This window comes from Haliaeetus albicilla, chromosome 28 (assembly GCF_947461875.1).
Source record: "Haliaeetus albicilla chromosome 28, bHalAlb1.1, whole genome shotgun sequence".
NCBI lineage: Eukaryota > Metazoa > Chordata > Aves > Accipitriformes > Accipitridae > Haliaeetus > Haliaeetus albicilla.
The window spans coordinates 7,976,059-7,999,592 of NC_091510.1; the positions used below are offsets into that span (position 1 = coordinate 7,976,059).

General features: G+C 39.7%; 1 protein-coding gene across 1 annotated transcript; it reads right to left on the reverse strand.

Annotated features, from left to right (window-relative positions):
- Positions 1-2,821: 2,821 nt before the first annotated feature.
- ALX1 (ALX homeobox 1) lies at positions 2,822-21,949 on the reverse strand. Its single transcript, XM_069773385.1, has 4 exons — positions 21,523-21,949; positions 19,180-19,484; positions 15,347-15,475; positions 2,822-3,445 (listed from the first exon to the last, which is right to left on the reverse strand). Exons 1-4 carry the CDS (start codon positions 21,752-21,754, stop codon positions 3,125-3,127), a joined length of 987 nt encoding a protein of 328 aa, XP_069629486.1. The 5' UTR covers positions 21,755-21,949; the 3' UTR covers positions 2,822-3,124.
- Between the last annotated feature and the right edge of the window lie 1,585 nt (positions 21,950-23,534).

The following is a 23,534-nucleotide window of genomic DNA, read 5'->3' on the forward strand; positions in this document are numbered from 1 at the left end:
ATAAAAAGGGAACCCTACAAATAGCCCTGTTGGCTCTATTTGCACTATTTGTGGAATAAGGAGCTACTCATCTTGGTTGAAAAAGCCTGAGTCTGGCCTTAAGCCAGCGTGGGCCAGATTCTGCCATCCTTACCGGAGCTGAATAGTACCTTAAGCTGGGCCTGATTATGAACCGATTACTCATGTTGTGCTGAGCGGCTCTTTGCATGAATGGGGCCATTGTGAATAAACATTTACAAGTGATTCACAATTTGGCCTATGTGAGTAGTCTCACTCGCATCAATGCGTCTACTCATGGAGTAAAGCACGACTAAATAAAAGTGGCAGAATGTGACCCTGTTGTAGTACTTGACATCTAACACGAAGATACTTTTTCATTAGCTAAATGAAACGCTGCAACCAACAGACTATCATTCATTCTTTGAGACGAGGCTGATGCAAGAGCATGACAAGCTTAATGCAGGCCTGCAACTTATCACACCTCAGGTTTAATGAAGGGTTGAATACCTGTTTGTCTAATGCATAAAGTTATGCTAGCAACATGTAACAAATAATTTCCATTGCTAAAATGGAGGATGAAGAATTAATTAGAATTGTATCCCTTTCACTAAATTAAAATCAGCAGGAAGATGACATAGTCTTTTATTTTCCCCTTTGATTTTGAAGGCTTCAAGCATATAAAAATGTTGTAATGTTTTGAAAATGGATGTTTATTCTCCCCAAGTATTCTGTCACTGCAATAAATTCCTAGGAATTGTTTAATTTACTCTTGACATAAGAAGCCCTGTAAAAATGATCTTTTTTCTGGATTTCAGAAGACAATAATAGCAAATTCTGCTATCAAAATAAATAAGAAAACTGAAAGAGAGGCAACAATAAAAATGGCTTGAAGCTTGCCAGCTAAGCTTTTGCTTCTTTACCCACTAATGATGCTTTAATAAAAATTATCTGGAAATCACACTGACATGTTCTAAATACTATAACTCAAAAAATTATTATGTTGAAACTAGAGAAGAGAAAAAAAAGAAAAACACATTTTAGAACTGGAAACGGTTTGACCTGCTAAAAAGCCCTTGTATTTCCACCACTTTCATCCTTCTGCATGTGGCACAAGTGTCTATATAAAACTAGTATCTTTACCTGTACTAATAAAATTATTTTTTTGCTTTAAATCATAAGGCTCATTTTACTGCTGTCTAAACAGACCATAAAAAAGGAAAAGATGAATTCTAGCCAGAATACTCTGTCCCAGTTCCTCAGGCCAAAGTTGAAGTTCATTTTTAGAAGAACAATAAAATTAGGAAACCACAAATTGGAGTATATGTATGTGTTAAACTTTGAGTTTATTACTAGTGGCAAATATGACAACCTTCCTTTCAATCAGCTGTGTAAGAATCTGCTGTAAAATTCCCATCTTCGACTGATCCGAATGGTTTCAAAGTTAAGTTCGTTTATTCCACTGAAAGATTACCGACTGGATCTCCTATTTTTGTTTTCAAGTTTAGCCTCCTGGGTGGGAGCAGAGACAATTTGGGGGTTCCTGGGAGTTTGGTTGTGTGAGTACTGGTAGTTCTGCCGTTGCTGCGATGAAACGTGCGTCCCTGATCTTCCCTTCTCCCCCCGCCCGCCCTCTGTTCCTCACTAATGGCCAGAGAGAAAAGCAAGAAGGAGCAGGGGGTGCCCAGAGAGTTGTATCCTGTTCTAATCACAGCCATGCAAGTCCTTCTTTATTTCAATTAATTTACTTTGCCTTTATGAACCTGAGAGACTGACTGTTGCTTTCAAAGAGGCTGACATTTCACTCATCTGAAGGAGCTTGGAATGTGACAGGGGAAAGGGAGGAGAAGTAAATCAAAGCAGATAGCAATTCTCCAGATGTAAAGTATTTTTCTTCTCCTCTATTTTTTTTTCCACCAGAAATGTCAGAAAGTCTGCTGACATTTTAATTCCTTTGTGATAGGCTGGGAGCTGAGGGCCAAATCCTGCTGCCACTGCAGGAGAAAAGATTTTTCTTATCGACTTTAAAGGGAGCGAACCAGTCTTACACTCTGAAAAAAAACCAAAACAAATTAGCAAAGTGTCAACAAACTGTAACTAAAACTAAATGAAATGTACTCTTACAACATCTTGAGATCAGTTACAGACTGAAACTGGCAAGCCTTGTTGGACTTTTTTCTTTTCAATTTGACCATAACATAACAAAAACCAGTTAGTAAGACTGACTGGATTGGAAGTAAGACTGTGCTGTTGTTGTGGGTTTTTTCTAAATCTGGATTCTGTTGAAAGTGTTGCGGTACTATTCCATGCTCTCTTCTAGTCACCTAAGTTTCAAAATAACCTATCTGCAACTTTAAAGATTTCATTTAAACACTACTTGACCTACATTATCTGTGCACGTCTTTGAAAACTCTATTAAACACCATGATCCTGCTCTTAGTGATATGTTTGGCGAAAGAATCTCATTGTCTTTAACATGAATACACTCAGGTCCATAAAAAAAAGGAGTACCTTCTATTCTCATTACATTAGTTGTGCATTGATGTAACTCCAACGAGCTCGACATGCAGTTAGCAAAACAGCAGAGCTGGCTCAGAGCAGCAGCACAGTGCTGAGAGAGTTAGGTCTACAAATTCCACCTACAACGTGCACAATCGTATATTTCCTTCTCTGCGTGGTGTGCTTAGAGATTTACTTCATGGTTTTCATCTAATAAATTTATTTTCCTTTACAGAGTTGTTCCCTTATGAAGTATTCATTTGTGAAGCATTAATTTTGTATACAGGACTGCTAAAAACCAATGGAGTAGACATATTTGCTTAATAGTTTTATTCTTTTTTGTGGGTTCTATAATCATATTTCATCAACTGGTACAACAAGACATATTTCTATATAAAAACCAAAACAAAGGGCTTGTTGAGCTTGATGCATGGTAAATCTATTTGGTTTATTCTTGTTTTATTGTTAAATATTATATTGCATTTGTTTAAGCAGACATCGTGTATATTGTGATTTCTAGCATTCCACACACAGCAGCTTATTGTTGTGTCCTTTAAATATGGGAAATAAAAATGTTTTCAGTTTGCTATTTAAAAAAAAAAGGAAATGAAGAAAGGGTACTGCTATATTACATGGCCCAGGAAATATTGGCAGCATGCTCTTTGGCTTTCATCCGTAGAACTGCAATGCTGGAGGACCTCCTTTCAAACTCCGGCTTGGTTTCAAAAGCATGTCCATTGGTTGCCCCAGAAAGTAAAGAGTCAGTGAAAAAATTATTGAGGGGCACGTGGCTGAACTGATTCTGGTGGTTTGAAAAGCCTGTGTAGCCAGAATCTGTCCGCGGTGAATGGGAATAAGGTGTCATACAGGAGGACGTATCTCGTGGCAGCATGCAGGAGGTAACCACAGAACCACTAGCCGCGTTCCCTGCCCACAGATTGTTCTGAATCTGGAACATATAAAATGAATAAGATTAAATTTAAATAGTTCATCTTTTGTTTTCTGCAATGCTTGGTTTGCTTTATTTAACACATCCGTTATTACTTCTCCTCTAAAACAAGCAGCAAGTACTTCACTAGTTCTCTGCAATCCTATTAGAAAATACCATGAAGACATTAACACGAGTCAAAATACTGGATCATTCACTTAAGAGCAAAGGCTGCTGAATCATATTCCTTGCTCTGTCATCCATTTGCTCTGTGGTTCTGCCCTGAGTGTTTACCATTGAACCTCAGGATGCCATCAGCCCAGCCAGTCAGTAAAATTAGTGGAAGCGCACAACTGACTTCAAAGAAAAGGTGTCAAAAGAGTGTACAATATCATAGCTGTTTTCACCATAAAAGCTTCTCCTCATCAGAATTCTTTCTTAACTGCAACGGTAGGAAGCAGTATAAAAGGGTGAACAAACCAGGATTTCTCAAGCGGCAAAGCCCAGCAAGTATTTGCAAAATTAAATATTGAGAAGCCTTGCATAATTACTTTAAAACAAATGAATCCATAAAATACAGGCATGGTTGATAATATATTCAAGAGATTTTCCTAAAGTTGTTTCAAAGATGGTCTTAAGATAAAATTTCTTTTTGTGATGCTTTTAGACAAAATTCTGCTTGGAGGCATTTCTGTTTCAGCTCTGTCTTAACTGGCTGCACTGTGCGTCCCTGGAAAACGTTGCATGACAGACTAGGACACAAACTTTGTGGTTACCAGCAATGTCTGCTGAAGATCTGGAGTAACCACGTATTCAAGCTTTGATGTGTAATGCCTTCTATACTTGGCAGTCACTTAAAGCTTCATTCTGAGTCTCAGGCCTTCCCCTATCGTCTATCTATAGATGCTATTTATGGATAGGTATTTTTCACTTCTTTGTTACTAGATGAACAGATGGAAAGATTTTCAAGGCCTAGCACAAGTCAGCTCCTGTCATTATCTCAGACTGTGCATTCTTTCATTCCTCCTCTATTCACTTTGCTTCAACCAAATTTCACACTCAGCAGCTGTCCTTCTGTCTGTTTAAACTCTCTACTCTGTATCTATGAGTAATATATGGATATAATTTCTGACATGCTCTAACTTCCTCGGTCTTTTCTCACTTGCACTCACCGTTATACAATATACAGCTTTATATTTCTTCTCCACTTATAACTCTTTCCTGGATGATGATTTTTTTTTTAAATGTACAGATATGATACAAGACATTTGTAGCCCTCATTCACAGTACAGAACTTCTCAGCCAGTAACTATACCCTTTTCTTTTTGTTTTACTTTGCTAAATTTGTCTTCATCCTAAAAATCTGTTGTCTGTTCAGTATATCATTGCTGTGATGGGCTGGGATTGAGCCCACATGTCTTTGTTCTCTGCTATATGTATAATTGCAATTACTCTTCGGTTAGCACTATAAAGTGAATTCCCACTTCAAACTTAATTTTGCTTTCACATTCCAAATCCATAGACAAAGGAATTTTGGCTTTAAGATATGTAGGTTATCTCTCTAGCTGAGTGATTTTTTTTCTGCCAAAGTAGAGGTCAGGGGAAGTAATGAATTATGACAGACATACATACACACACAGAGAATAAAAACATGTTTCTAAAACTGAGTTGTTTTTTTCCCATTGTCCTATTACTTTGCAACAACACATACCCACCAAACCACCACCAAGCTAAGGAGATAAATTATGGTTCACTGAACTCATCTAGCTGAGATCTAGTGCAGATAGCAAGGATGAGAGAGAGTCTTATTTTAAAAGTTAACATTTTGAACAGTTGTACTAGCAGGAGTCATCAGGAGCTGACAAACTAATTCGGTCTCCTTGGCAATTCCAGCAGCAAAAAAGAACCAGTAAATGCTCCATTTTGGTTTCCCGCAGAAGGCTGGGGAAAAGTCACGGTAGCAGCGCGTCTCCCCAAACTCTTGGTCTGCCCAACTCCTTGTTCACACAGACGTGCGTACATACAGGCTTACACACGCTTCCACACCCGCGCACGTGGGTTGCCTTCCCACACACACGCACCCAGCTGGGCACACCTCAGGCATCTGCTCCTGCAGATCTTAGGTGGTCTGCTGAGAGGTAATGAAGTGAATAAGGTGTCTGGGGAAGGATATTGAGGATTTTTCCTCCTTCTGGTGGGCCTCCTGAGATCTACAGGAGGAAAGAGACTCTAGTGAGAGTTTCAGAACTTTCCGGTTCCCATCCTGCCCTCCTCCCTTCAGTTTTTAGAAGTCTCTCAAACATCAGCCCATGGGAGACCCTCTGCAGCTTGACACGATCCTCACTCAGCTGCTTTATTCCTCCTTAATTAACCCACCTGAGCCAGTTTTGACATAAAATTAGACAAACTTTTTTTTGATCTTCAGAGAACAGGTGGTTTTTCTGGGGATTAAAGGATGTATCTTATCCGGACCTATGTGAACCACTGTCTTGTTTATGAGTTTGTTGCTTTCAACCACGCAGAACATTCCCAAAGAGAGCAGCACATCTCTTACAGCTCAGGATTCAGGGATTCCTGAGTGTCCTGTTGCCTGGAAGGTTTCTCAGAGCCTAGTACAGATTTACAGAATATGCCATGAAGGAAACAAGGGACCCTGGAAGAGCTGGAAGGTGTGGTAGTTAAGTATACAGCAACTGGGGAGTCATCCACTAAGACTCACAAGGCTTACTGCCTTCTCAGACTTGATGAGTTTGGAGCCACATAGCATGTGAGAGTAGTAAAGATAGCAGCTGAAAGCCTATAAGATCCAGAGAATATCTCCATTTTGCTTGAAAGCCTAAGCTGCACACATTCTGTCTTAATCCTGAACTGGGAAAATCAGAAACCCGCTCATCCATACAAAAATCGTTGGGGTTTTTTTGTTCAGGAACGCTAGAAACTTTTAATTGTACTTCATTGTATTTCATGGTTACATGTGTTTCTTGCAGTAGCAGTGACAGATTAAGCAACTGTTGGGGTTTTCTTTCCCTTTCTTCCTACAAAACAAGTCACCCATTCCTATTTCCACACTGTTCCATTTCAGTTTCTTTTGCTGATATAACTTTTTACTGAATTGAAACAGGGAGCAGTTACAGCTAAAAAAGAATCCAGAAAAATCAAAATTTCAAACACACGCATACAGAACCCCATTCTTTTTGATGGTATTTCCAGGCCAAATGGTTAGTCTCAGAACCTTCACAACAGGACGAATTTTCCCAGGGACAGACTGGTTCATCTATGCAGCATCTAATACAGGAGCTACTTCTGGAGGAGCTCATCATCTCCAAGGCTAATTCACATGTGACAAAGTCTCATTTATCTGACTTGCTAAGATTTCTTTCCAAGAAACACTACGGCAAATGCTGCAGTCTGCCAGGCTGCACAGATATAATTATGGGAAGGATTTTCCCAAAAAATCTGTTTAAATAGGAACACGCACGAATTTGGCTTTAATAGTCATGATGTGAAGACTTCTAAAGGTTCAGAGGCTCAGTTTGAAAGTGCCCAATAACCTATGTGGTCTGGAGGTATCACAAAATCACTCTTTCCTTCCATATTTCTAGTAGCTTGGTTTGCAGAAAACTAAGTTTAGTACCACCAATTTTCCAGATATTTTTATCCTAGACAAATCTCTTTCAATTTAACTTCAGTGAGATTGCACAGGTGTAAATGAGAAAAGAATTCAGCTGCAAATCCTCAAATATACCAATGTCTTCTTAAAGAAATATGTGAACAAGCTATTCATTCCTAAAACTTTCAAAGGAGTGCCCTAGGTTTCGTCCTTAGAGGAAGGAATCCAAATTAGTAAACTTAACTTCAGAAATGCCACAAGATGCTAGGAAAGCTTTATGTCTTCTCTCATGAGGCAGTTATGCTTTTCAAAAGAATGTTTCAGTCATATCAATTTTCTATTCATTTTAGTTGGTTGAGTGACTTCACTTTTGAGATTAGATTTTCATTTCTTAGCAAAGATTTACAACATAAATATCTTGTAGTGAAATTTAGGTGCAGAAGGTATTCCTGTATTAAAAATAAATAATGTTTTACAATACATCAAAATTATCAGACCTTCTTCTGGTATGTTGGAAGGAAAAGGGACATTATGTACATGAATTTAAAGAAAATATTTTTCCTCTTAAACTCTTGTGTGATCCATGAACTATATAAAAGGCAATTCAGAGGCTGTGAATGAGGCTATACATACAGCACATCTCTGGTTTCTGTTAACATCACAAACAACTTGAGCTTTGCTCTTGTGGTTACCATGAAATTACCAGAGCCCTTCAATATATTTACCTACTGTATGTTTTATATACACACACACACACACCCTTCCCGATAGAAAAAAGAAATAGGATTTCATAGCTGTGACAAGAACATAACTGGAGAGTTATGGTTGTTAACATGGTTATGATATCATTTCCTAAGCATATGACCTTCTGCTTGACACTGCAGAGGAAAATTAGCTAAGGTAATTGGTCATCCCACTTGGTGTCATTGCTTTTTTTCTGTTAAAATGTCAAGCTCCTGGAGCTTCAGCCTCCTTACACAGCACCTAGAGAAATCACATAAACTCAAATCTCCAAATTTTTCCAAATTTTCTGAGAGTTTTGCCATCACTTACCCAGCTTTGGTCCTCCCATCACCAAATGTCTCGACTCATGCTATTTGAGTCACCTGCCCACCCAGACTGGAGTCTGTTTCCAACAGAGACACGTATGAGCACACAGCTTCTATTTGAGTGGACGTGTGGTTTAGTGCTTCACAGGGGAAACACAATGTTAATCTCTTCTAAGATCTCTAGATATGAAGTAATAAGTTATTGTTGTTGTTATTACATAATATATGTTATGTTATTTTATATGTTATTATAATTACTTTAGTAGGTAATTAGAAACTACACATTGACTCTGTTTTCAGGATGTTCCTGGGCATTGCAAAGCAGACGACAGTGGCACTAACTGAACAGTTAAGAATTTACGTAATTATAGAAAGCACGTGAATGTCAAAGAGACTGGTTTGCTACATTTTTGTCACTCCTCTCTTTGTGTGAAGCAACAATCCTTCCACTACCAGAAAACATGAAACCTGTGCTTGCACAAGGAGCTATTTTAGGCAGATTAAATGCAATAGCTGCTAGTTTACAACTCGTGATCTGTAGGCTGTTCCTAGTCCATCAGCACAATTAATTTGCTCTGTCACTTGCCACAGTACTTTTTTTTCTGGGGCCCTCTTAAGAACATCCAAGGTATCGGCAGAGGTTTGCCTGTACTTCCCGAGGTTGCAGATTCATAGCTTCTCAGGACAATTTAAACTGAAAAGGACCTCTGGGATTATTATTCCAAATCCTTGCTCACAGCTAACTTTGAATTTAGATCAGGTTACTCAAGCCCTATGCAGCCAAGTTTTGAGTAGCTCCAGCTACAGAGATTCAGTAACTTCTATGAGCAACTTGTTCCAAGGCTTTACCACTCTCATTGTATTTTTTCCCTTTATATCTAGACAGAACTTCTTGGTGTAATTTGTGAACATTTTATAGGAGCTGTTGGACCTAATGAACATGTGAAGATCATCTGTACTGTATTGAGTTCAGGTACATACGAGAGAGCTGCAGCACACCATTTTCAGCTATGTCCATAAGATGCATGTTGGCCCTTGGTAGCGAGAGGCTTAATGCCACAGCTCTGAAATAGGTGATAGACCCGTTCCGTCCACATTTAGGCCTTACATATGGTGAACAAAATAAAAATATCTTCGTTTGATTCCATGCTTAACAAGTTTGCTAAGGTGCAAAAAAATGCAGGATTTGAGAAGTCATCAAGCTTTCATTCTTGTACGAGATGTTTTGTAGATAAATTGTAACTTCTCCCTACTGCAGTCTCAGGGCCAGTTACAATAAGAAGTAATTATATTTCATGTCTATGATACAGTTAATGACAAAATTTCATACTTTGAAAAATACTATTAAAAAGAAGTTTCTATCTCAGAAAGCAATGGATTTGCCTTATAATTAAGCCCCAGCTAAAGTCACTCACACACTTAAAGAAATACACGTTTCATAAAATAAAAAAAAAAAAAGGGCCAACAAACCGAATGTTGCAACTGCAAGGAGGACCACATGCAGTGATGGTTTAGAACCAAGAAAAAATAAAAGCGCAGTGCACAAACTACTTTGTGTGGAACAGACACCACCCAAAAAGATTAGAAGTGTTACTCTCGGAAGATCAGCCACAGCAGTGCAACAGTCAGCACATATGCAGCAAGCAACATACCATCCAGGTGGTGGCCCAGCCTGAGCTCCGTGCTGTCACAGCTAGACAGCATGAGTAGATGATAAAACTTCTTTGAAGCTGGCTCAGATATGTCTACCACATCTACTCCTACTTAATCAGTGCACCCATAGCCTTAATGAACTATTGTGATTAACTGTCATTTATATGTCTACTACAGTTAAAAGAATTTTTAAGTCATATAACATGTGGTGTCTAATATATGCCATATGAAAGATTTAATTGGAGCATGTAACTTTGATTATTGCTAATGAGAATTACCCATATGTACTAAGGCTCGAGCAGAACTGTAATGATGATCCAAGGACTTAGTACATAACACATGTATACTGATACCACTTCTACACTCTTTGATTGCCAAAACAAATCATGTGATACCACGCTGTTCAACGTATTTAATTTGATTTATCAGTCTGGTGGATGGAATGTAAACTTCAGCCTCTTCCTTCTATTTTTGAGATTTCAACCTTCTTTCTACACCTTCTGTATCACTCCAGTTCCCACACCTTTGAAAGGCTTTTGTCTCCTCAGGATTCCTACCTGCACTAGGCTGGGTTTTTCCACAAAAAAAAAAAAAAATTCAGTCCTATCCAACTCTTGCCTGCATTTTCAAGTAAAGAAGAGAAGCAAACAATCCATTTCACATGTGATAGTAAGAGGGAAGGTATAATGGTGTGACAGGATAAACCCTTTCAAAAGAACGTAGAACAATGGCAACAAATGGACTAGACTCAAAGAACAAGCAAGAAGAAAAGATGCAAAGTATGGAAAGAGCCTAGGTAGGGGAAGAATGTTGCCCCTTATATCTGCTTTTCAAGGATACAGTTTCATGTTTATTTACATATTGATGCACTTACATTTATAAAGACAACATCTTTATAAATTTAACTCATACAGGGAAAGCTGTGTGATAATACTGTAGGCTTTTGATCGAATTTCACTCTCATGTGTGTAAATGAGGAGATAAAAATGAAATTTTGTCTCAGGTTTTTTGGTCCCTTGCCACTTCTCATACTTAAACATTAAATCTGACAAGGTCAAGTACCCTTTGTAACATTAGCCTTCTCACTAGGCAATGGACAGTAAAAGTAGTCAAGTAAAGACCAGTAAGGTAAGAGAAGAGCAAGGCTAAGCAACTTTTTTCTTGTTCCTCTCCCAGCACATAATATATAGATCCATCTAAGATAACTATAGATGTGTGCAGCTGAACCAGGTATCAGAGAAAAAAAATACATTTTTAGAGATCATCTTACCTATTTTATACCCTATGCTTTAGGAAGAGAAAACTTAATTGACCAGATTTTCACCAACTTTAAAGTGAATCCATCTCTGGCATAAAAGGCCCTCTGATTAAGTTTCCTAAGCGCAAATGTCTAATATTTATCTGACCACCAACTGCCTCCCCTGAAGGGTGCATACTTCTTTAAGTCCTGTTCATCAGCATGGTAGCAGTGTCTCAGATATCCCAAAATATCTTTAATAACACTAGACACTGTGTTTAGGTGACCGAATCAAGTACTGCTTGTTTACTAACATTTACTCAGATGAGTTGAAGTAACCATCTCCATGAAGTGAATCTGCATTCAATTTCCCACTGATGTTAGGATCCTGCCTCTTAGCTTCCATACCATCAGCAGAATATTGCTAGTTAATGAGGTTCAAAGTGTCTGGGATAAGAGTTTTAACCAGTGAATTGTTTTCTGAGTGCACTTAAGATGACTTAGACCACAATGTGTTGCATCTGCAAGAGGAACTTGAAGCTTAAATACTGAAACTAATGAAACTGAAACCTTTTACCAAAATGAACAAAAAGTACTGTATATAACATCTTCCTAGAAAAATCTGATTTTCAGCATAATGTTGTCAAAAGTTAAATATTTCATCTCAGTGGAAACAACGCTGTGGCATTTTTAATGTTAAAGCCTCGAAAAAACATGTGAATAACAGATGATTGTCCTGGAATGTTGTACTAACTGTCCTCCTCTGTAATTCAGGTGTTGCCAGTATAATTAATGGAAGAAGTATGTGTGCAGAATTTGGACAGTTCAGGAGATGCTGAACTTCTTGGCAGCCAGCCGAGCAACTATTTTGCACAATAAGCAACACCTAAAGTCAACATACTGTAAAAATAATTCAGGTTAGGCTGAATTAGCAAAGCAAACGATTAAGATCTTGAAAAAAAAAACCAACCCTAAATTGTGTAACTTAATAGCAAAATTAGACTGGGTTATAGAAATGGGAGTTGGACCAGACCACCTCCAGAGGTCCCTTCCAACCCCAACCATTCTCTGATTCAGAGCCAACCTTCTATCTGAAATTATTTGAAAAGATCATTTCCTCACAGGAAAACCTTTCAGGTTTATACAGTCACACAACACGTAGCAGCATCATGTTCTTAATTTGTATTTGATGAAGATAATTGGTGAAGAGACTAAGCAGGGGTCTCCACACCCTCTGTTGACTGCAGAGACTGATGTTTCTGCTGGAATGCAAGTGGGATGTCTGTTTTGTGAACATATCCGTGGTGGGGCTCAAAACAGAAATCTTCAGACTGCAAATTCATATAATGCACACCAGAAATTCACATTTGGTCCTGTTCCTTCTGCCACACAGCAGTAAATATCTCAGCTTGATTTCATCCTTTTTCAACATTCATCCTATGTTTTCTGCCAGCGACAGAGAGTCTGTTTTCCCCTGTGTTAATAAAGGCTTCATAAATAAGCTCTAGTGATCTGTGTTCCACAACCCCAAGAAAAACTATTTACTCAAAAGTATGGCAAAGTTTGTCTAATATTTGCTTATGTCAGTGTCACAATAAGAGTGCTTGTACATGGGGAGGAGCAGGGGGAAGGAGGGGGGAAAAAAGGAAAAGAAAAGGAAAAATGTGTATTTGATTTCTTTTCTTGCATTAACTACACTGAAACAATGGAATTGTCTGGGAATCAATCTACAACACTAAAACCAAACATGCAGATAACAATTTTAAATATCTCTTTCTGCATGAACTGTGGGATAGATTGATGAGTATATAGCAAGTCATGTACTGTGTATTTATTTTCCATAAGTGAGGCACTTATAAATGGACATCTAGTTCAAAAGATTCGAATGTAGTGATGTTAGTGGTCATTGTGGTTTTAATACGGATTTTCATCGTCTCAAGCATTCTCGCTGGAACTATTATGTATATGATACAGACATGGTTTTACTGAAGGTGAGGATTTAAGAATGTGAATTACCACGAGGTTAGCAAGAACAGGAACTTGCACCGACTGTTCTGTCATAACTGCCTGGACACCTATTCGTATTCCAGTATACAGCAAAGTAGCCACCTTCTTCACTGAGGAGTAAGCGACCTTGTTTTTATCATGTAGCCAAACCACGCATGCAAGCACTTAACTGAAGTAGCCAACGTAAGGTGGACTCACACCTTAGTTGAGCTGCTTGCTCCTGTTCCTAAAGTACAGTACAACACAATTTTCTCGTGCAGGTGACCAGACTCAATTATGTGTTTGTGCCTGTTTACCTGCAGTGTGTTAGTCTGTGGTTATAGGTGAGTACTATATATTTATGTTTATGAATGAGTATACATTTTATACTTCTACACATTTTAGAGATGCTTTATTTAAGATTATGGTACCAACATTTTCATTTCAATCTCCTGTTTTTAAGAACTTATAAATTAATGATAGAAAATTTTGCCAGGCTGAAACTTAGTTAACTGTATTGTCAGCCTAGGAAAGATGTTTTTTAACAAGTATGTAAATAGAAATGCAGTGAATTCACTCATCTTTTTAACAATCTGAAAGTACAAAATAGATATTTCATTGGGTTTAGAATTTTATGGTTGATATTATCATCTAATTCAAAAGTGTTTCTTTTTTAAAAACATTAATTTTAGGACAACCATTTTAAGTGCTTACCAATGCCTTGCATTATTCCATTATCTTACGCAAATGAAACTTCTGTCAATTGGGAAAATGTCTAGATTAAGTCCTACTAAAAATACCAGATGAGCTTGGAGACACAAAATTTAGTCTAGATAATTGAGTCAGGGATAGAAAGCCCAAAGCTTAAGTACTGTTCCTTGTATCATGTGTTGTGATGCTATAGATAAGTCAGTACCAAAAGATACTTGAACACCTTGAGTGAGATCTGTGAGTGACTGCGCATCTATGTCTGTGAATCTGCCTAGGAGCGCTCAAGGTCTTTTTGCACACCTTCACCTAGGTAGGTCTCAAGCAAGTATTGTCCCCTCCTACTTAAACAGTGTATCATGCAGTGGTTTCTGATGTAAGTTGGGCTAACGCACAAAATAAAATGAAATAAAAGCAGACTTATAAGTGCCACCAGGTCTGAAATGGTTGTGCCCATGTTCTGAGCTGCCTGGAACACAAACCAGCTCTGGCCCAGGCACCAAACCTAGCAACATGCAAACTCCTCAGAAGTAAAACACTTTAAGCTGGGTAGATGACACCTGGGCCCGAGGCGTCTGGTCCTAAGTTAATCACGTTCAGCCAATGTAGAGCAAGACCAAGGCAAGCCCACATAGAATATGAGTATATTCTTAAGGCTGGCAGAGACCCTACTACCTGATGAACTAGAAGAGCACCAGGACACCAGCAGTGGAAGGACTCTACCACAGGGACCCAGACAAGATTTTTGCTTTGTATGGCGCTTTTTTTTTTTTTTAAATTTTGTGGTAAAAGCAATGGGAAGCTAGAGACGTGAAAAACAATGGCTTCAGAATAAAAGTATTCAATGTACTAAAACAAGCAAGCAGAAAAACAATAGCAGACAGTGAAGCAAGGCAGTAAACCAAAGGACTGGAGAACAGAGACAGAAGATTATGATCTTATTAAATAGTATACCTTACTATATACTAATGGACCACTGGAAAAGAAAAAAATAAATTAAACCACTACAGTCTGAGAGAACTTTCTTGTTTCTCTGCCTCCCTCTCCTAGCCGCGTACATTCAGTTGTGATTATACGTGGCCATAATATGGTTTCATGCTAGTAGAAGACTACTTGTATTCAATGGTCCGTAAAGAAATGGTGCATGTTTAATGCATCAGAAGGAAGTTGCCTAGAGATCACATAGTTTATGCCTCATCTTACGAAAGCATGCAAGACCAGAGCTGTTAAAACAGTTGTGCCTGTGAATATAAATATCCCAGAAGGGAAATCCTGACCTTGTTGTGGTCAAAATTACAACATTCCTGTCAATCTCAATGGGTCTAGACTTCATCCAGAATTTGTGTATGGACCTAAAAGTGATTCCAACCCCCACATAATTTTATGTGCAGAAAACACTTAGCTGCACAACCATATTGCCAGCCATTCTCAGTACATAACCTATGCAAAACTCTGCAGCTCCTAAGATGGTTGTTTAAAAAATACTTGTATTTTAAGAGTTAATTATTCATATTGGGTGTCGGAACTGTTGTTCACAGTGGCAGGTCCTGTTGACGTGTCTAAAGAACACAGAAAGCTAAACACAGGAAAGTCTTCGTGCATCTTCTGTGCTCATGTGTGCCTAAGGATGGAAGAGAAGGTGAATGTAGAACCAAAGTACTACTTGGTCTTTACCATACCTGAGGGTAGCTGTCAGTCCTTGGAAGAACAGATATATCATAGGTGGCAGCAAAATGGCTCTTAGCTTGCTGGATCTGACCATAGCGTTCTCTTTTCCTCCATTTTGCTCTTCGATTCTGGAACCAAACCTATAGTATATGAGGCAACAATCATCAAGGTCAACTCAATTACATACTATGCAAAGAGTTTTAGGAAAAAGCCAAGAGATTTTGGACAATAGCTTTGAAAATTTCTGTTTATCTAAGAAAGGGAAGTTCTCTGCCTGAGGATTAAATTCTTGCAGTTTCAATCTTCTCAATGTCAGACTTGCTTAAGCTATTTCTGGCCATTTTAAAAGCATATATTATTTCCTTTCTAGTGTTTCTAGTGTCTCAAAAAAAAAAAAAAAAAAAAAAACAGAGGAAAGATCAGTCTGTCAGGCAGTGCTAATTTTGACAGAGTTCAGTTCCGTAGAGGAAAATCACCAAGTAGCAGCAAATCAAATTGTAAAGAAACTTTCTCTTACTTTCACATGCCCACTGACTTGCCATGCGTACCTACGATCTGCCTCCTAGAGGTGTACCTAATCTTTATCAAGTGCAGTAATGAAAAGGCAAGAAAAGCTGGCACCAGGACAGCAGTTTGCACTGCAGAAAAGGTTTCTACAAGGAAGACTAACAGAGCGGGAAGATAATAAAAAGCCATGAGATCACAGACAGTTTTAAAATTATTGTGACTTTTTTTCACATTTGTGTTAGGTGATACCTGTTTCTGACAATGGAAAACTGAAGAATGGCACTTTACATTTAGACTATGAAATAATTTAGACCTGAAACAATGCCTTCTTGTCAATTAAAAGCTATTTTGTCTATGCTTAGATAACCTTTGGACTGTTCTGTAATATTTTGAGTGTTGGGTGTTATCTCAAAACCTGTTACATGCACATTTCTTGCTGTGACTGATATCTGTCATTGTCCTGTGGTCTTCAAAAAAATATTTTTCTTTCAAACAGTTTAGTTTGGACTGGCTAAGACTTATCCTGATGAATTAAAGGGATTGCTAAGAAAAGTAACTGTTCCTTTATAAAAGTAATATTATCCAACTAACTCTTTATTGTTCAGCTATGAGCAAACTCATTCTGACTCTTTTTAAAGAAGTCATGCTACTAACAGAACCTTTTTTTTTTTTTTTTTACATGGATACAATGCCATTGATTAGTCTTCTGGCTAAATGGATCATGAATCCATTTGGTTAGATACATACATGAATAGTTGGGGGTTGTTTTTTTTTTATTCAGACACTGCCTGTGAATCCCATTTTGAGGGATATTTTCTGATCCCTGATGGTGGGATATTTAAAATAATGCTGTTTGTTTTATAATTCAGTTTTTTCCTTGCTCTTTGGAGAACTCAAATGTCTTTTGATGCTGCTTAAGCAACCAGGGCATAATTTTTCTCATTTTAATTCCCAAGGACTTGTTGCAAATTTAGTATGTGCAATCTTTTAAAATGTACTTGGCAATCAAAGCAAGGCCCATGCATGTAACTGCTGAGTATATATTGTTAGGGACCTTGTGGGTCAATTTGTATTATTTATGATGCCTGAGGCTCAGCAAAAAGGAAAGAAAAGGGAAAAAAAAAAAAATTCTCCTGAACACGCTAAGGGAATGTGGTCATGAGGCTCTTTCATTGAAAAAAGACCTTGACAGTCTCCTTAAAATGGGTGCCAATTACTTCACTGACATGCAGCAGGAAAGAGAACAACTTAGATAAATTAGGTTCAGGTTGGCGCTCTCTGCATGTATGCAGGACAAATATTAAATTGGATGTTGATGAAATGGCGGTGAAGGGAAATGTGGGTAAGGTATCCAGCTGATCACTCTGCTAAACTAAATCAAACAATTTGCTTGAATTTATAGTAACTAAACAAGAAAAAAAGCACACATTTTTTCTTTTGACAATCCCCCAAAATATTTCTGTTTACATCACTTTACTAGAAACTGACTCTTGGCAGAGATAAAGTAACCATTTGCCTCCACAAAGCAATGTAAAAATCTGCTGCTTGTTATCCTTGAATTGCCAGATGCTGCCTCTAATGATGTAAGGCCTTTTAAATTGCTTAATCTTGTGATGGAATACTGTTGCTACTCTGGATAAAAATGATCACCATTTCCTTTCATATTTAGCATATGAGAAATGCAAAGATCGGTTATCTTTTAAGAAAGGGGAGAACATGTTTAAATAAAATAGAAATAGATATTCTGTGAAAGTCTGGGGCAGACATATATGTTTTTACATTTACTTTCTTAATGTTAATACCTTTACCATATGAAGCTTCTAAAACTTAGAAAAATGTGTGACAAAAAGCCAGTTGACATATTTTAGCCCAATTCTCCCCTCCCTGTTCTGACTACTAATTTATTCTTGGAGTAGTTCTCATTATTCCAGGATTATGCAACTGTAAGCATACTGTTTTAACATTATGCAAGCTTTTTTTTAAAGTCAAGACTAAATCGTAATGAATGGAATTCATACTTGGAAAACTGTACCAAATTCAGAGCGAGAGGGATTGCACAGAGCCTGAAGAGTTAAAAGCCACTGAACTAAATTCCGTCGGCATCACTGATGTCGTATCGATGTAACTGACAGACGATTTGGGACTCTGTTTTCCGATGACAACAGTGAATATGCTGTCTGGTTGAATAGACATGAAAAGAACACTTCTTTATAAAATTAATTAGCTGAGTTCGTTTCTGAAAGTGATCCTGGTTTAATTTCAGCTGTGTGCATGTGCACTGACGTCTATTTCTTTATACGCATGTGTTAGTATGTGTTTAATTACAAGTTGTGAAGTTGTTATCATATTCGAGTCACTAAATTAAAAAAATTAATCCCAGTCTGTAAGAATCGACAGGACTGCTATTCCCTAAATTGAAATGCTGAGTATTACCAGAACGGGGAAGATCTCTAAAAATAGAATAAACTTGCAAAAGGCAGCTCACACCCTTTTCTAAGGGAAGATCTCTAAATGGGGGGAGGGCTGCATTTCCTGGATATTTAGATTCTTTTCTCACCATTGCGCATCCAAAGCCATAAATATTGTTGCGATTACTGTACTAGCACATACTGAATGAATCAACTTTGTACGCAGTTAAGATACTCAAATACTGCACTAAGTGGTCAACAGTCTGTTTCGTTCCAAAAATTAGAATAACATTAACCATCAGTAATGCAAGTTTAAAAACCAGCAAATGTACTTCCCAATTTTGTGATTATTAAGCTCATTCCATACAGCAGAGTTGAAAGGATTATGTCCTTGCTCTACACAGACACAAACACACACACACACACACATATATATATATTTATACACATTTTTGTATGTGCAGTTTCACTGCATACTCTTTGGGTGGAAACAAGGAATTTGATTACTTTTTAGATTGTACTTTTCATGCCGTAACACACACAGAATCCTCTGCGCCCGAGTTCTGCATCGTCATCAGTCTAAACTACATGCAACACATTTCTTTAATGGGATCTTTACGTGTAACGCTTTACGTATTCCCTGCCTGGAATTCTGACAGTAAAAAAGGACTACCAGACATCAAGACTGCTTTACTATTGATGTTGTTTCCTCATCCTTTAAACAAGTTTCTAGAACAGCAACACAAGCGATTTGAAAAAATAACAAGTTATTTTAGTACTGCAGCATAACAGCTCATATCCATAAAGAAATAAAGCACACCGAGCCATTTACTTTAGCTTTATGGGCTTTTGTACAATCCCCAAGAGTGTCGTTTCCCAGTTCCTACAATGCAGAACTTGTGATGGAAATGCTGAAGTTTGGTTCCTACCTGGACTCTGGCCTCAGTGAGCTCTGTTCTCAGAGCTAGCTGTTCTCTTACATAGACATCGGGGTAGTGAGTTTTCTGGAATACTTTCTCCAGTTCCTCCAGCTGCAAACTGGTGAACGTTGTTCTGTGTCTCCTCTTCTTACTGCTGGAGACGTTGCTGTCACACTTATCACCAAGTTCATCCAGTTCCCCCTTCTCCTGCATCCCTTTCACCGGAGACATCCTGAGGTTGTTGCAATTGTCCATGGGCCTGCTCAGCTCGGTGTGAAGAGGCTGTCCTTCCACTTTAGTAATCCCATAGTTCACTGTACACAAGGTGGGGGAGGGAAAGAACTGGTTAAGGGGGGGCTTCAGATTCAAGACTTCACATAAAACAGTTTCACAAGAACCCGATTCTGTTCGGCTGCGTATTTCTACACGAGAGCGCGGAAGAGGAATCTGTAATATTAACTACAGACAGAGTAAAAGTACTAAGTCACATTGAATTTTAACTGAGAATCATATCTGAAAATATAATCTGAAGTCTTTCGGTGTAAGGAGGCTGCATGAGAGTACTTGAATATTTTCACTCTGCCACTAAAGTAGTTAATAATCCATGAAATCAGCTTCAACTAAGGTTGCACAGATAAGGAATCTTTGCCCAAAACAGATTTTTGTGTAAGATAAGTGGCATAAAGCTATGGACAAATGTGCCTTTAAACTTGGAAGCAGATATAAAAAACTCCATTTCTATGAAAATACAAAATAACTGTAAAGTAAACAAAATAGCTGTAAACTGACAAATCAAGCAGCAAATGAAACCGAAAATCAACTTCACTTTACAAACTCAAGAGATTCCATATACCTTCTCTTGGATTTGTAAAGTGGAATTGTTTCCAATTAAGTTTGTTATGGTTACAAAATGCAGAGAGTTTCTGCAAAATGTTAACTTATTAGAAGAGATCGTTTCATATACTTTGTATAAGGATTGCAGGAACTATTTGTCTTTAGGTAAAATCTGAGTGGTAGAGATAAGAAATATTCCTCTGTAGCTTCTTAATAAGAAATGAAAACATTTCCTATTTTTTCTATTTTTACATGTCTCACATCACTGAAAAAGTCATGCGATACGTTACCGGATTCAAAAAGGCTTTTTTTCTCCCCCCCCCCCCCCGCCTCAGAAACAGGCACAAAATATTTAAAATTCTAATGAAATTAAAATCTACAAAGATGGCACGTAACATATGGTGAGAAGCTTGCTTTGAGATTTTCTCACATTCTCAGTAATTTCTTTTCTTTCAGTCCGAGCTGATTTTAACCAAACACAATTTTTAAATACTTACTATCAACACATACATAGATAGGAAATGCCCCAAAGCCCCCAAGGCACACATTAAAAGAGCTAATTAAGAAAAACTTCAATGTATAAATCAATTTTCTGTAAGTTTTTTTAAGTCGCACTTGCAGAAATCTATCATTGTTCCTTACAAACTGTTTCACACAAAAAGGATGTTCTCAAAAAAGTACTTCAGTGCCTACATGAAGTAAAAAAATGTAAGATATTGTCAGTCTCGCTATTGCAGCTGATCTTAACCATGTTTTCCGACTCTGCCAGGCAAATATTTTTTGATTTTTTTTTTTCTATCTGTGATTTACATCCTGTTGGAATAAGGGGGACGATTTTAAAAGTTTCAAAAAGAAAACATTCCCCGTTCTCCTTGCCGATCAGCTAGGCGAAAACAGCGTGTGAGGCTGTCGTTGGAATTACCGAAGTTGTTTTCGGTCAGCGGGAGAATCCCTCTCACGCGTTATTCACTAACACAACGGAGAAAAAAAAAAAAAAAAAACAAACCCAAACCCACACCCCACGCAGCCATCCTCGCAGAGGGGGGGTTCTTCCACGGAGCCGGGGTTCACCCACCCACCTCCCCTTCCCACCCCGGAGCGGACCCTCCGACACCCGCCGCTGCCTTTTCCCGGCAGTTCCCCGCGTGAAAACGCCGCGGCCGGATGGGGAACGGGACGGGGAGCGGGGCCGAGCCCCCCCCTCGGCAGCCATCCCTCCGGTCTGTCCGTCCCGTCCCCCGCCAGCCTCCCCGGTTGTGGCGGGGTGCTCGGCGCTGCGCGTTCCGCGTTGGGCGGGAGGAAAGGAGCGCTTCGAAGGAGGCGGTCGCCTTCTCCCGGTGCTATCATCATCATCATCATCACCGTTACCATAATTATTTCCTACTGCCCCTCGCGTGCCAGCAAGCAAAAGCCGGGCAGGCGCCTTCGGTCTCGGCGGGGCGGGCGGGAGAAGGCCCGGCGTGCCCTCTCCATCCGCAGGGAGGGCAAAGGGAGAATAACGGTGGGATGGCGACTCACCGTTGTTGTCCTGGCAGGGCGATGTCCTCTCCAGCCTCACATGATGCTCAGCCCTTTGCAGAGGGTTGAAGGCCTGCACGCACTTGGTGCCTGACGTTTTGCTATAAAAGGACTCATTGTCCAAAGTTTCCATAACGTGCTCCAAAGTGCCTCCTGCTCCCATGTAAAAGTCGCTGTTCTTGCTCGGCTGGCTCTTCAGGGCAAACTTCTCGCTCAGAAAATCCATAATCATCTAAGGCTGCTTGAGAGCCTCTTCCCTAGACAGAGGCCGGACTGTGAGCAGGGGAGGGAGGGAGAGGATGGGAGGGAAGGAAGGAGGGAGGGAGGGAAAGGCGCTCGGAGCTCAGGGAGCTGTTTTGCCTCCGAGCCTTTGATTTGTCTTGTCTTGAAAAGGGGAACCCGAAGTTGCTCTTATATCTTGAAGCTCAGCAGGGCTCCTTATGCAACCTCCCATTTCTAATGAATATGAAAATAGGCAAGCAGCGTAACTCCACCCCAGGTCCCCCAAGACCTAATCCCAACACAGGAGGGAGTTCCAGGCCCATTTTCGACAGACGGATCCGTTTCAGACAGACAGACACACACGAGCGGGCGAGGAGGGTGAGGGGAGGCAGGGAGGGAGGGAGGACGCACGAAAAGGACATTTCCCCTCTGCAACCTATTCCCATTTCTCCGGGGATCCTGGAAAGAGAGTAATCCCTCGCTTTCCTCCCGCTCCCCCCAGCTCCCCGAGAGGCTTAGAGCGAGGTAATTTCAGGGGCACATACCCTCGAGTAAAGGATCTTCTTTAATCAATTTGACTGATACCTCGGTAGCTGCAGTCCTGTTCTCTGAAGCTGTAAAATTAAGACCCGGTGTTCCTTCTTTATTAAACAGCTCAGAAGTGAGGTCCTACAGTTAAAGAGAGAAAGAAGAAATATTATAGGCAGTTGTTTGTGTAGAGGGAATGGAAACTAGAGGAACTTAAAACTAGGAATCTCTCACATCAGAAACCAGCCTAAAAGAGAATTTGGCTCTATCAAACAGACCTCCAGTCTGCCTCTGTGTGTGTGCGCAAAGCGGTTAAAACGGGTCCTTTATTTCAAATCTCCTGAAATATTATCACTACCGACTTGAAAAAAAAATACTGTTTCTAAATGAAAGTATTAAAACAGAGTCTTAGCTAATAAAAAGAAAAAGAAACGAGCCATATATACATGCATTCCTATGGATATTGAAAAAGCGGGTGGTTTTCACCCAAAGTATGAGCTTTGAAGTGTTGAATTCCTTGGTCCTTTCACGCATAGACAGGATTTAAAACACAGGCAAGCGAGAGATAGGGAATTATTTAGAAAAGGCCCCAATTATGGAAAAGGGTTGCTCCCTGCTTCCCATTGGAGTGAAGCAAAAGTGAGCCTGCAATCACTTCAGTATTTCAGCATCGTGGGCCCAAGCTTGTCTGTTCTATTAAGGCTATTTTAAAAAGAAGTTCCGTGGGCCCTTCCCCCATGTGGGGGGAGAAGAAGTGAAGCTTTAATGAGCGGTTGAAGTATAGGTGCAGTGATGGCCAGCCGGGACTGCTGAGCCTCTTGGAGACCTTTCCTGTGAACCCAGCCAAAGGTGAAGAGAAGGCCAGTTCAGGTCCAGCGTTATTTCCCGGCGAGCAGCTCGCCTCCTTCTTCAGCTGATCTCTACTTTGCTATTTTTTCCCGCAGAAAGGGGCAGCTAAGCCAGGGATGCTACTTTCAGCTCCAGCTGAGTAGCTGCGGGCATCACCCCACGCACCCACGGCCACAACCTGCCCTTCCCCACCACCTTCCCAGCTCCGTCCCAGTTGCCTCCAGCACAACCTGCCCTTCCCCACCACCTTCCCAGCTCCATCCCCATCACCTCCAGCGCAACCTGCCCTTCCCCACCACCTCCCCAGCTCCGTCCCAGTTCCCTCCAGCACAACATGCTTCCCACACCAGCCTGCGGCTGCGGGGGGGGGGACGACAAGGAGCCCGGGGGAACTGCTCCAGACCCGGGGAAAT